Source organism: Oxyura jamaicensis, chromosome 28, assembly GCF_011077185.1.
Source record: "Oxyura jamaicensis isolate SHBP4307 breed ruddy duck chromosome 28, BPBGC_Ojam_1.0, whole genome shotgun sequence".
NCBI classification, from domain to species: domain Eukaryota; kingdom Metazoa; phylum Chordata; class Aves; order Anseriformes; family Anatidae; genus Oxyura; species Oxyura jamaicensis.
In genome coordinates this window covers 3,806,739-3,821,105 of record NC_048920.1, presented here as the reverse complement: position 1 = coordinate 3,821,105, position 14,367 = coordinate 3,806,739, and the positions used below count along the sequence as shown (strand labels likewise).

Here is a 14,367-nt window from a genome sequence, read left to right as displayed (position 1 = left end):
ACAGCTTTGAACAATAAATGAATAATAAATGTCTCAGGCAGCTCTGTGCGTGGCTTTGCTCAACTGTTGGCATTCGGTTACCTGATGGAATGCTTTCTGAGATGATTGCGGAGTTTGAAGAAACAGCTGGGAAGTTCCCTAATCCACCTTTTTTGCTGTTGTTGGTCAGCCATGGGCCAACATACAGGTTCTCTTTCTAAGTTTTTTTCTGTGTAGCTGGCACAAAGTCTCCCTGTCCTGACAGCTAGGTTTGGGACAGACCTGGCTGTAGGTACAAGTACTGGTCTGAGTCCTTCCTCATCCCACTCCCCAGAACTGATTTCCACAGGTCCAGCCTGGATGTATGTTTAGGCCAGGGGTACATTTGATGCAGAACTAGCTAATTTTCATCCAATGCTCTGGCAGAAAGCAGATGTTACCCTGAGCTTGTGATCTTGTCTGTGAAATCTCCAAGATCCGTTGAACTTATTGCACGGCCTCTGTATGCCCAAACATTTTCTAAAGCGAATGGCTTCCTGAATGTGCTCCTGTTTCCTCAAGTTCTTTAGTAGGACAAACTCTGGAAGATTTGTGGCTGCTTCACCTCCTCCTGCTGTGAATAGGCTCCTCGTCCACATACTATGAAGTTACCCTAAGCTGAGCTGGTGTTGGAAAACATCATCACATCAGCTTTATATTCTAATGTTTCCTGGTGTCTTTGCAGTGCCTTTCACTGATGGGTCAGACGTAATGCCTACACAAGGACTTAATTATACCTGAAATTCTTTAGAAAATAATTGTATTTCACGTTTTCAACACAGTCAATTCTTAGCTCTTAAAATATGACTTGATTTCAGATAGCACAGCTCTGTACTAACAACCTACCCTTCTGATAGCTCCAACCCTTTAATTTTTCAGCAGTGGATGGTTTTGTGGTTGTGCTTTTGTTTTTGTTCATTTGTGTCTGTGTTAAGGGCTATAACTAGTTAGGACTTGAGCTATTTCCTTTGGATTTTCAAGGGCTCTATTCTAATTCTCTGTCCTCTGTATAGTGTTTTATCTTTTTCTTCTGAAATAATAAAGATGTATTGACATGTTTAGGCCACACTAGCGTAGGTTTTCAGTGGCTGTCGGTTTGCTAATAAAAATGTTTAACAACTGTCATACTTTCTCAGTGGGATGCTTTCAGATCAGGCTCTTCCATTTGTATTTTGCCACCTAAAATAACTTCAGAGGCTGACTGGATGAAGTCCATACCTGGCTGGAACCGTGGTTCAAGCTTTATCTCCTAAGCCTCTTTACGGTACGCTAAAGCATGCAGCATAAAGCATGTAGCTTCAGCGTACCTTCAAGATTAAATTGGAGCCGCTGGGTGGCATGCACGTTGGGGATGGCAGGGTCATCTCCATTCCAGAGCTGTCCCAGCTGTCAGTTTTGGGGTTGGTTTTTGGGTATATTGAGTCTCAGCCTAGTCTTAAAGCGTCTGCTTATGGTGATGGTTGTATCCAGCAACAGCAGTACCACTGTGCTACTGCCCCGTGCTCCAAAATTTTGCCTGTTCTTAAAAATAGAAACCAAACCCAACAATCCAGTACTCACAGCTTATTAAAGGAAGCAGTCCATAGGGCAGTTTTATTCCTCCTGCTAAGCACATCTAATGAAGGATAGCATCACTATTACGGACAGCAGGACTAGAAAACCCATGACAGCAGTCGCACAGAGCATCACGATGCATTTGCCCCAATGTATTGGGGCCAGTAAGCCCTGCACGGAGTAAGGCTCTACACCGGGTAACAAATGATGCTCTACAGTTTGAGCAGCTACTGAAAGCCCTTCTGTCCTGAGCACATATTACCTGTAGTTATTACCTGTAGTGGATTCACACTGCATCTCCTGCACGCTTTTCAGTTCTGTGCTCAAGACACCTCCTAGGCTATTAATGCTCATCGCAGAACCCTTAAGAGACAGGAGCTTGCAACTTATTATAAAGCAACAAGCAAGTCAATGTAATTAGCATTACATTTAAAACATCTACCTTGAGTCAAAATATTTTGGTTGCAGAGGGTTTGCTGTAAGCTGTGGCTACATGCCCGTTAGCTAATACAGGGACGGGATTTGTGTTACCTCCCGGAACTGCTGAAGGTGGGGGGTAAAATGACTTGCTGCTGTGCTACGAGCAACTCATTTCCCTTCTTCCTCTGAAACTGTTGTAGAAGTAAGCATGGAACCACTGCCTTGTAAATCCTGTAAATCACATCTGAAAGAATTCCCCATTCCCCCGTCTTTTGGGAGCTTTTTGCGTGGACTTACTCTCCACGTAGTTCAGCGGCCTAAGTTTGTAATCCAAACTTGTCAGAAAAGGAATTTTACCTCGTCTGCAAGATGGGCTAATCAAATCCAATGGCAACGATCAGTAAGCTGCTTTCCAGTGCTCAGGGTAAGAAGCAAGCTCCTCATCCCATGTGCACAATTGGTAGTTTAATGATTTTTCGGGACTATTCAGATCACTGCCATCAGCAGCCATGCACTCAAATTGGTTTGATTGATACCTCCAGGTCTCTTCAAGAGTGAGAGGAGGACAAATGCAACATTAATACTTTTTTTTTTTTCCTATGTTTCATTAGAAGCTGAGGGTAACCTACCAAAATTTGATCAGCATCTCCTTTAAAACGTACCCCCCACTCACTGCACGGATACATTCACTGCCCCCAGCAACAGAATTCCTGGGGTTCCTGCTGACAAATTCAGCTGTAGTTCTTTAAACCCTTGAAAAAAGGTAGTCACTGAAAAGGGAACTTTGAATACTATCTTACCAAAAAAAATTAAAGAAAAATCTTTGAGCATTTCTTCATAAAAGAGCTGTAACCAAACCCTGTGTGTTAGGAATTGACTTCAAGAGTCTCGTATAGCAATTGTACCTTGGCACCTTTGTTGCTCTGTCCTCATCTTTACAAGGTGGAAAAAAAAAAAAAAAGTTATCCTGGAAAATTAAGATACCCTTTTGTGATGTTACTTCTGAATTTATCTGCTATCCGCAACCTGTGAGCTCAAGTCCATTATAAGAAAGTCAGTGCACCAAAAGACCAAAGAACAAGGGGAGAAAAAGCGCACAGTGAAAAGTCAGTTTAATGAAATCTTGCATGACAAATTATGGCAATTATCATAACTGGAATTGCTAAGACTAGAGATTACGGAGAAACATGGTAAATTTTCAAATCTGTAACGTTTCTAGAAAGGAAATGAACCATTTTCTATACTCACTGGGAGAACAAGAGGCCAGTCAAACTGCAGAAAATGGGATGCATTAGGAAGAGTCTATTTAACGGCAGCAATACCTAAGCAATGGAATTGATTGGTACCTCAATGACGAGACAAGGGGGAGAGCCATCGAAACGTTGGGGGTCTTTTATTATTTGGTTTTTATTCCTGTAGGCTTCTAACTATTTGGACACCTGCTCAGCCTGGGTTCAGTGGCAGACTGCCAAGGACTAGTTGAGATCTTTCCCTGCCCCGTCTTCTCTGAAGCAGTGCGTTGTGTACTGGGAAACAGACTGTGGAAAGATGCCCAAATTACACATTTTTCTCCACGTTTAGTTTTCCTGCAGGTCTAATCTTATTTTTTATGGAGAAGAGGTTTATTTTTTTGTTTTACTAACACCACCATACCTGTAGTATTTCCCCACCAAGTGTGTTCAATGTTACTAATCTTCAGTAACCAGTTTTCCTGGAAATTGTTAATATCTGTGGTGACATCGGTCAGCAGCCAGAACAAGAGATGCGGTAATTGCTAACAACATCCAAACATCAGCAACAGACTTAGAAGCAAAGATGCAGGGCGAGGGTGGTGCAAGGGAAGATCGTTGTAACACGGCACAACCGGGCATCGTCAGCCTGCTAGGAGCAGGAGGCTCAAGCACAGGGAACACAAAACGGGGCTTGGGTTGTTTTGTTTGCTTGTTTTCTGTTAGAAGATTTAATGCAACCCCCAAATACACTTTCCTATGACAGTCTTACATGAATCTTTCAAAACACACGGGCATCATCTGGTTTTACCCGTCAGTAATTTACTAAGGCTTAAAGCAGAGAATGAAATAGAATTTTTGCTTGGTCTAACTATACCTTGCTGGACAGGGCTTGAAGTACATCTACAGCTGATTCTGTTACTGGTTCACACTACTGTTTTTCTCTTCATTGTAAACATACGCAAGGCTTCCGGCTGAAATAAAATTTGTATCAGTAAGTAGCTGCCAGATTTATTTTTTTGGAATGCTGTAGGTGCCTGCGTACCACCTCTAAATCCCATCAAAGCTGGCATGCTTATTCCACTTTTATTAATCTTCATGCACCATCAATTTCATGTTTAGGTAAAGCACCTCAAAGTGAGACACTGCATAGACCCCAAAATGAACGGATTTTGGGACCAGGAAATAACACCAGTTTCTCCACAATTAGGCTCTGCTGACAAAGACACCTTGTTAATTTTCTTATGCTGACAACAATAAACTTCACGCTGCAAGGTTGTTTAAAAAGAGTCGTTTAAAATCTGAGTATCAGTGTAAAAAGATCAAAGGTCCAAAATGCAGATCACTCAGTTGAAAATACAGAAGTTCCCCAGGACATGTGATGAAGAAACAATTGTGTGGGTGGGTAGCAAGAAACACGCTCGTTTTCTGTTAGCAAGTTGCAAGGGAAAGGGTGCATCGTAGGTTTTTGCGTGGTTAAAAAAAAAAAAAAAACACAAACCAAAACAGAACAAAAACCCACAACGGTAGGGAGAAAAAACAAAATGCAAAAGGAATGAGCAGACAGTCCAGAGAAATCATGAATGCAATGGCACAGCTAATCATCAGCCCCTTCTTAGTCCCAAGATGCTCCTTCAGAAGGCTGTCACAGGAAAAGCAACCCTTCTGCACCCCCGCCCCGTCAAGTGAAGTCTCCAACAGTGGCTAAAATTGGGTAACAGCTAAATTAAATGTTCTCAACCCCCAGTGAAGAAAAGTGTGTTTTGATAAAATAAAGGCAATACGGGCTGCTTTCATCTTTGAGTAAGTTGAAAGTTGCTTTTGTGCTGCCACCTAGGTTTTCATTTTCAATTCAGGCCACATTAAAATAAATCGGGAGGGGAAGAAGCATTTAAACGGTGCATTTAGTCCTCCTTAGCCTAAAGGAAAAAGGACAAGCAAATGAGAAATTCTCTAGCAGTAAACTACTTATAAAGAACACAGAACACTTTGGGGAATTTACAGAAAAATGATGCAGTCACTGGTCTTAGGTGACTACTAAATTCCAACTGTGCTCCATAACACCAGATGTTTTAATAACAAAATACAACTCAACTTTCACACAGAAGGCCCAAAGGATCAGAAAACGTCCAAAGTAAAAAAAGTGAGTTACGGTTACAGTAGGAGTACTTCAGAATTACACACAGGAAAACACATTCTTGCTTTTATTTTGGTGGAACAGAATACAATATCCTTCAGCCCAAACTATTCAAAGCTGGCAATATTACCTTTTTCTTCATGCTGCAAGACTTCAGGAAACAGAATAAGGACAGGAAGGGTTAAAAGTTAATTTTCTATTTAAGGCCGTTAATTCAGCAAGATATTTAAAAATGTACTCAACTTTAAGCATGAATAGTTGCATTGACTTCAGTAAGATTATTCACATGTAGTTAAGTCAGGCAAGTGCTTAAATGGCTTGTTGAATCAAGCCATTAAATGAGAGCTGCTTTATTATACAGATTTATTTTAATGGCTGACCAAGCTCATTACATGAGCCTATTTTATTCTTCCAAGGGCTAACAGCTGCTTCCTCATCAACTTTTCTGAAGGTGTAACCTGTATGCCTCCCTACACTTTACTGTAGCCACAGAAACATATAATTTTCTAAGAAAAATTGTATGCAACATCTATTATATATAGTGGCTTAGCTCTCCCTTAAATAGTAACAGAAAAGAACAGTACAAAACAATAGTTTCACTTTTTCAACACACAAGAGCATCTTATTGAAAAACTAAAATAAAAAAGTATCACCACAATATAAATCCCCAAATAATAATAATGAAATGGGAAGAAAGAAAAGGAGTTAGCAAAACGTCCTCTGGACTTTAAAGTCTCTTATTAACGCATTAAAAAAGCTTCTCTGGTGAATCACAATGTTTTGTTTCTTTCTGTTTACAAACCCACTAGACAGGGAACAACGGTGTCCACAACCTACGTTGGGATTAAAAGGTAAAAATGCAAGCTGCCCCATCTGCAGTCCAAAAAGAGAATGAACCCAAAAGGGCAGTCAGTGAGTGTAGGAACTGGTGAGGACCCGGTTTCCCTGCAGGTGGCAGAAACTCATAAGGGGGAGTAGGGGGTTACCAAAGCAGAATTCATGTTGGAACCGTGTCGGAAAGTTCTATCTCGGAGGCCTGCAAGACATGAACTACTGAAGAAACAGTCAAAAGGTCCCAATGAAAAGCTGTGACAAGCTGTAATGTGCCATTTCAATTACAAGGAAGAGGGGAAATGTTTGGTTGTTTTTTTTTTTTGGCTCATCAATATGATGAGCTTTCACGTCCCAAACCACATTCAGGTAGTTTCCAAGTCTGCTTTTTTTTTTTTTTGTATGGAATCTACTGATCCAGACCAAAAAACCAAACAAACAGAACAGGGATGCACAGTTCTTAAGTCCTGGAGCCTTCAACACTGCCTGAAACAATAGCTGGCCTGGGGTATCCAGAGAGATGCCTGCAAGATGGTGTTCATAGCAGCCTTGCAAGCAGATCGGCTCACATCTGCTATGTGCTGCCAACATTCTGCCCATCACCTTCGTCATTAGGACCTGAAACAGACAATAGTTTTGTTATGTATCTTTTTTCTTGCCTTACACTAAGTCACCTCACTTGAGAAGCCTACAGATGTCTCACATTTAGGATTTCAACAACAGATTAGAATGATAGTTGCTTCTCTCCCCCCTCCAACTGACATATTCCCTCTACAGATTAAGTTCTGTCCACTGCAAAATTTTATATTCTTGGCCAGTCTGGTTTTGGGATCCCGGTAGCATCCCAGAGCTCAGTTTCCAGCCTCTCCAAGCCCACACACTGTGTTTTTTTTTGTTTAAGTATTAGTATTATTAGTATTTTTCCCCAGCAGTGAATCAGGTTGGAGCACTGATCTCAGTAAAAGATGGGATGTATTAAGCCATAGGAAGGCAAAGCACAGATGGCTTGAGGTCTGAAGGAAACCTTCCTCACACTAATGATTTGTGCTTTTTTCAGCTATGGCCTCTCTGCATACAATGAAAGCAATTACACTCTTTCCACTCCTTTTTGTGAACCTTCTGCTTTCCAAATAGCACTCTACTCAAAGGTCAGCCTGGAAGACAGCTTTTTTTTTGTTATTTGGTGTTGCTGTTTTGTTTTTTAAAGTGCAAGCCTTGGCCATGTGGAAGGCAAAACTGAAGCTCATAATCACCCTTTAATGGTCCTATAAACAACGCTAGAACTAACTGAAGCACAGATCACTTCTGCTAATCTGTGACGTAACTCAGCAGACAGAAGCAGCAGCCTTTTTACCAGTCTGGAGAAGTAATTAGAATCATAGAATCGCTTGGGTTGGAAGGGACCTCATAGACCATCCAGTTCCAACCCCCCTGATGCAGGCAGGGCTGCCACCCACTAGATCAGGTTGCTCAGGGCCTCATCTTACCTGGTCTTGAATACCTTCAAGGATGGAGCATCCACAACCTCTCTGAGCAACTTGTTCCAGTGCCTCACCACTCTCTGAGGGATGGATTTCCTCCTAACCTCTAATCTATATCTTCCCTCCTTTAGTTTAAAACCATTCCCCCTTGTCCTGTCATTATCCAGTTGAGCAAACTAGGAACAGTTTGGTTCAAAAAAAGCAACTCATATGAGTCACAATCCACAAACACTCAGAGAAGCAACAGGCCAGAAGTGTATCTGTAGTGTACAGAGAGGTCAAACAGTCTGCCTTAAACAACAAAGAAAATGTATGGAGAAGAAGAAATCCCATGTCTTTCTTGCTTACCACTTCCGACTGATCCTGAAGGTGCAAGGACATCATCATCACTGTCTTCCTCATTTGATTGTGTTACTTCTGGCTCAGGTGCTACATTCTTGACTTCTTGTTCTTGTTCCACTCTGCTCCGCAAAGCCAAGATCCGGTGGTGTAATGCAGCATACAACTGCCCTGTATCTTTAGAGCTTGCCTACATTTTTTTTTTTTTAAAGATTAAGAAACAAGAAAATTGCAAGGAATTACAACAGAATAAAGCATTTACTTATCTACAACAGTGAGGCCAAATTTCACAACCTACTTCTCAGTTTTCTCATAGAGGCATTTTTCAACCTAAGTCACAGTGGGCTGTGGCATAGCAAGATGCTGGATACACTCGATTCTGATGTTCAGAGTATATTCCCCTCTGCTCAGCACCACCTTTCTCTGGATAACAAGTAGTACTCGCTGATTTTATATCAGCTTCTTCTCCAAGGTGTCACAGAGCTTTCCTGACACCCCAAAATCCTTAAGGTAAGAAGATCTTTTTATTAAAAAGCTTGTTTTGCACAGATTTTCCAGGTTTGCCAATCATTCAGCTTCACGTATTTGTTAATCATAATCAAGTCATTCAGTTGTTTCATGATACATCTACATAAAATTTCAACATAGGATATTCTGAGAAAAGTGAACGGGCATGCAGTTGGGCAGGTGGTAGGTTGGTGGTTGCTTTTCTGTTTGTTAAAAACACACACACCAAAAAAAAAACCCTCTCATAAGAGACCCATCAGTTCAGAGAGCAGCATTAGCGACCCCCCATTCAGAGTATTTTTTCTCTTACTCTGAAAGTGGTTTATGACCACTTCAGAGCTTCAAAAATAGTAATTTTTAGGCCTGTCAAACTAAACATTCTGTGAACATTATAATCAATTTAAAAGAACACTTTTATGGAGCTCTGTATTCACCATGTCAATGAATTCCTCGCATTAACTACTATTACCATTACCCCAAGTTCACTGTAAGGTAACAATTTCTTAGATTACTTCATTAAAAAAAATGTTTCCACATCCAGCCCCGTCACTTAAATCAGTCACCTCTGTATTTGTAAAATTCCCCTGAAGTGAGCTGCAGTGCAATCAATAATTCCATACAAGGTATTTTTAGAATTGATTAAAAAAGTGATACTGAATAACCTGATGACTTGTCAAGTCTAGAGAAAAGTGGTGAGAGAAGTTAACCACTCATTTCAGTGCTCTTTCTTCATCACTGGGTATTTGGTACCTAATACCGGAACCTGGGATTCCAGATCCCAGTCCTACAAACCTAACATCACAAGAGAAGCTTTTTGTTGCTGTTCTCTTAATTTCTGGTCCACTTTAATTCTTTAGCAACTCCTTCTGTAAAACCAGTACAAGTCAAAATAATGTTCAGACCTCTCAAATCTGTAAGTGCTCTTAGCAGGCATTAGGGCATGACCCCTCTTTCTTGCTGGCTGTATTAAATCTCTGACTCTGTTTTAGTAATTCTAATTGGCATTCCTGGTTACCCACTTAGCAAGCATCAAAATCACTTTAACTGTCCTGCTACTGCTTGGTCTGTATTAAAGGGAAATCAAAGATAAAACACGTTACCCTTAACTAGTAACGTACTGTTCTTGACAGCTATTTAGTGTTTCACTTCTAGTGAGTGTCCGTGCATCCACCCACACTGTAGATGGACAACAGTAACTTTCCTGTACTACACATTGCGTAAGAATTTGGAATTTGGTTTCATTACATAGATAAGTATGAAATTCCTATTTTCCTTTGATAACAGGAAACAATCAGCATTAATCTTATGCTGCAGTTATAGCCTGAATAGATGTGAAACAGATTCCACAACTCCATGGTAAATGCTTTGGAAAAGTCAGGCTTCCTAGAGCAGCCTTTATGTGGCACTTCTTCAAAACTAGGGAAGATTTTCAGAGAAGGAAAGTCTGTTAAGCCCCGTGTCTTGGGGGGGGGGGGGAAGAAGATTGGAAACATTAGCTCAACTGCAATGTAAGCAAGCACCAATTTCAGTAGAAAGATTAAGGTGTAAACCAAAACTACTCACTGATATAAGAAAAACTTTAACTCCCTGGTCCTCTGTATCCATGGCGGTGATCCGGATACTCTTCTCACTGGCTTTATCGATCTGCATCTGAGCCCAGAGCTTGGTGTTTAAGATTAACCTGAGACTCCCCTGAGTCCTCATCACTAAAGCAAACATACAAGATCAATTAGGTGGAAAAAAGACACAACAGGAACAGGAGAATAGCCAAAATGGCTTTTTGTGTGTGTGTGTGTGTGCTGTGAGGCCGGGGCAGGGGGAGGAGAGAGGAATTCTGAAGTCTCCTGTACAGTAATTATCAAGGGAAAGCCTTTAAAAGAGAAGTCTTGTAATGAGTGTTCAGAAGAAAGTAGGCAATTAAAGATTATAGGACACGTCTAAAGATATTTAGCCCAATGTCTCACATGTTTAATACATCAAAGTTCAGTGGTCAGATCTGAGCTGATAATCTCAGGCTAATGCACCTTCCTGACAGTCTAAAAATTCATGCAGTATCCAAAGAGACTTTCCCCCACAAGTACCCAGTCCTGAGGAGCAGAGAGCCCAGATCTGAAGAAGGTTTCCATAAATTTCTAGTGAAATATTCTAGTTGGCAAATACAGCCTGCTTTTAGAGGGAAGAAAAAAAAAAATGGAGCATTTGCTACAACAGGAGAATATAGGCAAATATCCTGCCTTTGGAGGAAATGGTCATAAAATAAAGCAAGAGAAAAGGGCCAAAATTCCTTCCAAGTTGCTGTAGCTAAGATGACCTAAAGCAGATGCTATTGTGTCTCATGGAAACATCCTATGAAAATTACCCAGACTATCATACAGTAACTCATTTCCCCAGTTCCTCTTACCCAGCCGAGACTGCAATGTTCCATCGTCCGCTGAAGCCATATCATTGAGTCTAAGAAGTCCTCGACCTCTTTCTACCCAAGATTGAGAGTTTTTATCAAATACAAACAGCTTGCACTGAATCTGTAACAGAAAATATCTCTATAGCGTAATGGTTGATTTTCAAACTCTGTATTTGAATTTTAAAGTGTTTTAGCTGTGTCATCATCCTTTTGCAATAAGTCTCTCAAAATATGCTAACTGGTATCAGGTTTTATTAACAGGAGTTAGATATTCTTACAGAATATCTATGTTCAAGATTAAAGAACAAGAATGATTTTCAGAGTTACTTTCTTCACACCTTCACATCCCACGTTCCTCACATGTGTGCATGCACCAGGTGGTATACGAATTTGCTTTCCCTGTTTCTGTCTTTCTCTGACACAGAACACCCAGCTCTGTATGCTTAATTTGTGCCAGATTAACGTTGTTCTGCCTGTACAAGTCCCATTCAGTATTCCAGTGTATTAAGTATCACAGGGAAAAAGAAGAGAAGTTGGGTGAGAGGACTATTAAGCTACAACATAACAGAGGACTGATTTGCATGAGTAAGTACATTACTGCTAAAATTTTCAAGTTGTGGTTTTCCTAAGCAAAACAGGACACTCCCATCTTGCTATTATTACAGATTATATCTTGCTTGGTCTGAGAAAACAAACATTATGATTATTTTGTACAATAATACAACTTCAGCTGATATGCATTAGTTACTGAAAAAGTACACCCGTTTGGTGCCAGAGGAGACCAAAAAGTCATGGCAAAAACCTATCCAAAAAAAATACCCCACAATGTAATTCGGGTGCCAAGAAACTTAAAAGATCAAGAAAAAAACATAAACAGAGGTACAAAGGGAGGAGGAAAAGAAGTATATACCTTCCAGATTCACACCAATACCCTGCTTGTTTCTCTTAAAGACACACTGAAGTTAATAAGTAAATTTAAGGTAATGAGTAACTACAAAGTTAAATAAATCACCACTGAAATCAGAAGTCTGAGCCATAACAATATCTTTTTAAAATGCCACTAATTCAAGCAAATACCCTCAAAATAAATTATTGAGTATTGTTTTTTTATTGTTTCTGCCAGGCATAATGGACCATTCTGAGTTTTAAAAAAATATTCAGCAGTACAGTAATTATAATTGTTTTGTGATTAATTGAAGGAAGCATGCTTAAGATTTGTCTGGGATGTCCCAGTGCTGAAATTTATCCAGAAAGTGGAAATTAAGAAACAACAGAGTAAGGATCTGATAATAAATATCCAAAGTCTGCATTCTAACACATGAAAGCACATCAGAGATAAAGAAGATGGCTCAGCTGAAGGAACAGGTGGTACCCTGGACACCCATATCAATCCCCACAAGCTCAAAGCTCCCCTACATTATCAGTTTCTTACCTGTAAAACATTACTTTCGGCTTCCTCGCCAGTAATCACTTCCACCTTCGCTAATAAACACTTCCTTGCTGTTGCTTTAGTATAGGCTGCTGCAGACTCTGCCAGTGACTCTGAAATATTATTAGCTGAACAAAATTTGGAAAGTTTATTTTGAGAACGATTAGCCTAGAATTATAAAGGATTTCTAAAGTTCTCACAGGTAAACCAGAATTTAGAGAAAAAGTACGGAAGAGGAACAGGGACAGAACATTAGAAACAGGCTTTAAGTTTAAAGTAGAAGTTAAAGCCTGCCCTTTTCAAGCCTCGTTTTATAAACATAAGAAGATACAAAGCACAGAAGAAAGTTATTGAAAATTTTGTTCCCACATAAGATGTTTTTTTTACATACAACTACGCAAAACCTTTACTAACTCATATACACCTACATATCTGTAGGTGTTCCAGCAGTACTAATACTGCCACCAGCTAGCTACGCTGTTGTGCCTACATATGCATGGCATGATTCATTTTCCAATTTTACATTGGCCTGCAAGCAGTTTGCTGGAGAAAACCCACTGCTCCCAAAGTTTCCAGAAAATCTTGCGCATCTGAAGAGCCACAGAGGTCTAGAATCCAGCAAACAATTCTTGGTGGAAACAACACATTTGGTACACCCACTGAACACAATATATGCAATCATTGGAAGCATAACAGAATTGTTAAGAAATGGTTTGCAACATCTCTTCTACACTCTAGAGGTCCAAGAATCTTCTCTGTTAAAATCTGCTTTCATTGCTGAAGAAAATCCTAATAGCGCAGGGAAAATAAAACATGAAACAGACAGCGTAACCTGGGTGTAATAGTAAAGACAGAAGCACAAGAGTATCTATAGCATGCAACATGTAACCCCCCCATGACCCAGAAGGCTCTAGCTTTGGTTAGAAGAGACAACAAAGGCAACATTAAATGCTTTTATACAGTAACAGAGTATTGAAAACTTCAGTCATTTAAACAAGGCTTGACTACCATTCCTAAAAAAAATGTTTTCTTTTTCACCTTTCTCTGGTGTGGCTTCCTGAGAAGATGATTCAGACCCAGACTCTGTAGCAGCATTCTCCTTATTACTTTCTGTGCTACCTTCATTTGATTTTGGTGGACTCTATCACAAATAGAAGATGAGGTAAACAGAAGAGAAAGCATACGCTAATTTTAGTTTTGCAGAAGACTAGTCATCAATCACTGAGGGAGGCCCCTAGTGTTTATAAACCATGTGGCAAGAGAAGAATCCCACAGATGACATCCTTTCACAGTAAAAGCTCTTTTACTGCCCCAGCCAAGGAATTAAATGGATCCTGACCTTAAAAAAAAACACTTTGAATTATTTTGTCCTCAACTGAAACCAAATTTCAGCCCTTAATTTGAGGTTATGTCCAAAGAAAACTAATTTCAGCTACAGTTCAACTTGAGACATACTTGCCTGGCCTCCCTGCTCAATGGTTAGATAATTATGAATGCACAGTATTAAGTGCTTCCCTTTTGCACCATCATAACAATAAAACAGAAGTAGGAAACACTAAGGCACTAGAAATTATACCTGGGGGTTGGTAAACAGTTAAGCACAGGATTTCCTGAGTTGTACCTCAGTGCTGAGGTAGCTGCCTTACTGCTGGAATCCCATCATTTGGAGCATCACGTAATTGAATTTCTGTCAATTTAGTTATAGTGAAGAAGCCACTGAAAGGAAGCAAGCTGTGCCATATTTGAACTGCTTGGATTTGAGAACCATGTGCACCACAGAGAAGGCATTCTAGCTCCTTACACTGGCAATGCTTGGCAGGGAAATCCTGGAGGGCACTGCAGCAGCACCCAATAGTTCATACAATGAAACCCCCAGATTTCACTGAGTTACCTACATGGGAAATCACCAAAAGGAATCTGTGCTCCTGTGACAGGTATTTTTAAATACTTGTCATTCTTGGATATTGCACATTTCCTGAGTGAGAATCCCTAACACAAACTTCACAGAAAATTAGAACACT

General features: G+C 40.2%; 1 protein-coding gene across 1 annotated transcript in view; it reads right to left on the bottom strand.

Moving 5' to 3' along the window:
* Nucleotides 1-3,683: 3,683 nt before the first annotated feature.
* Nucleotides 3,684-14,367, bottom strand: part of RANBP3 (RAN binding protein 3) — a 46,426-nt gene continuing 35,742 nt past the window's right edge. Inside the window, exons 12-17 of the mRNA XM_035348325.1 lie at nucleotides 13,385-13,487; nucleotides 12,350-12,474; nucleotides 10,918-11,038; nucleotides 10,080-10,222; nucleotides 8,019-8,199; nucleotides 3,684-6,807 (exon numbers count right to left, since the gene is read on the bottom strand). Of these exons, the coding sequence (XP_035204216.1) occupies nucleotides 6,764-6,807; nucleotides 8,019-8,199; nucleotides 10,080-10,222; nucleotides 10,918-11,038; nucleotides 12,350-12,474; nucleotides 13,385-13,487 (717 nt within the window). The 3' untranslated portion in view covers nucleotides 3,684-6,763. The remainder of the gene's footprint in view (nucleotides 6,808-8,018; nucleotides 8,200-10,079; nucleotides 10,223-10,917; nucleotides 11,039-12,349; nucleotides 12,475-13,384; nucleotides 13,488-14,367) is intronic.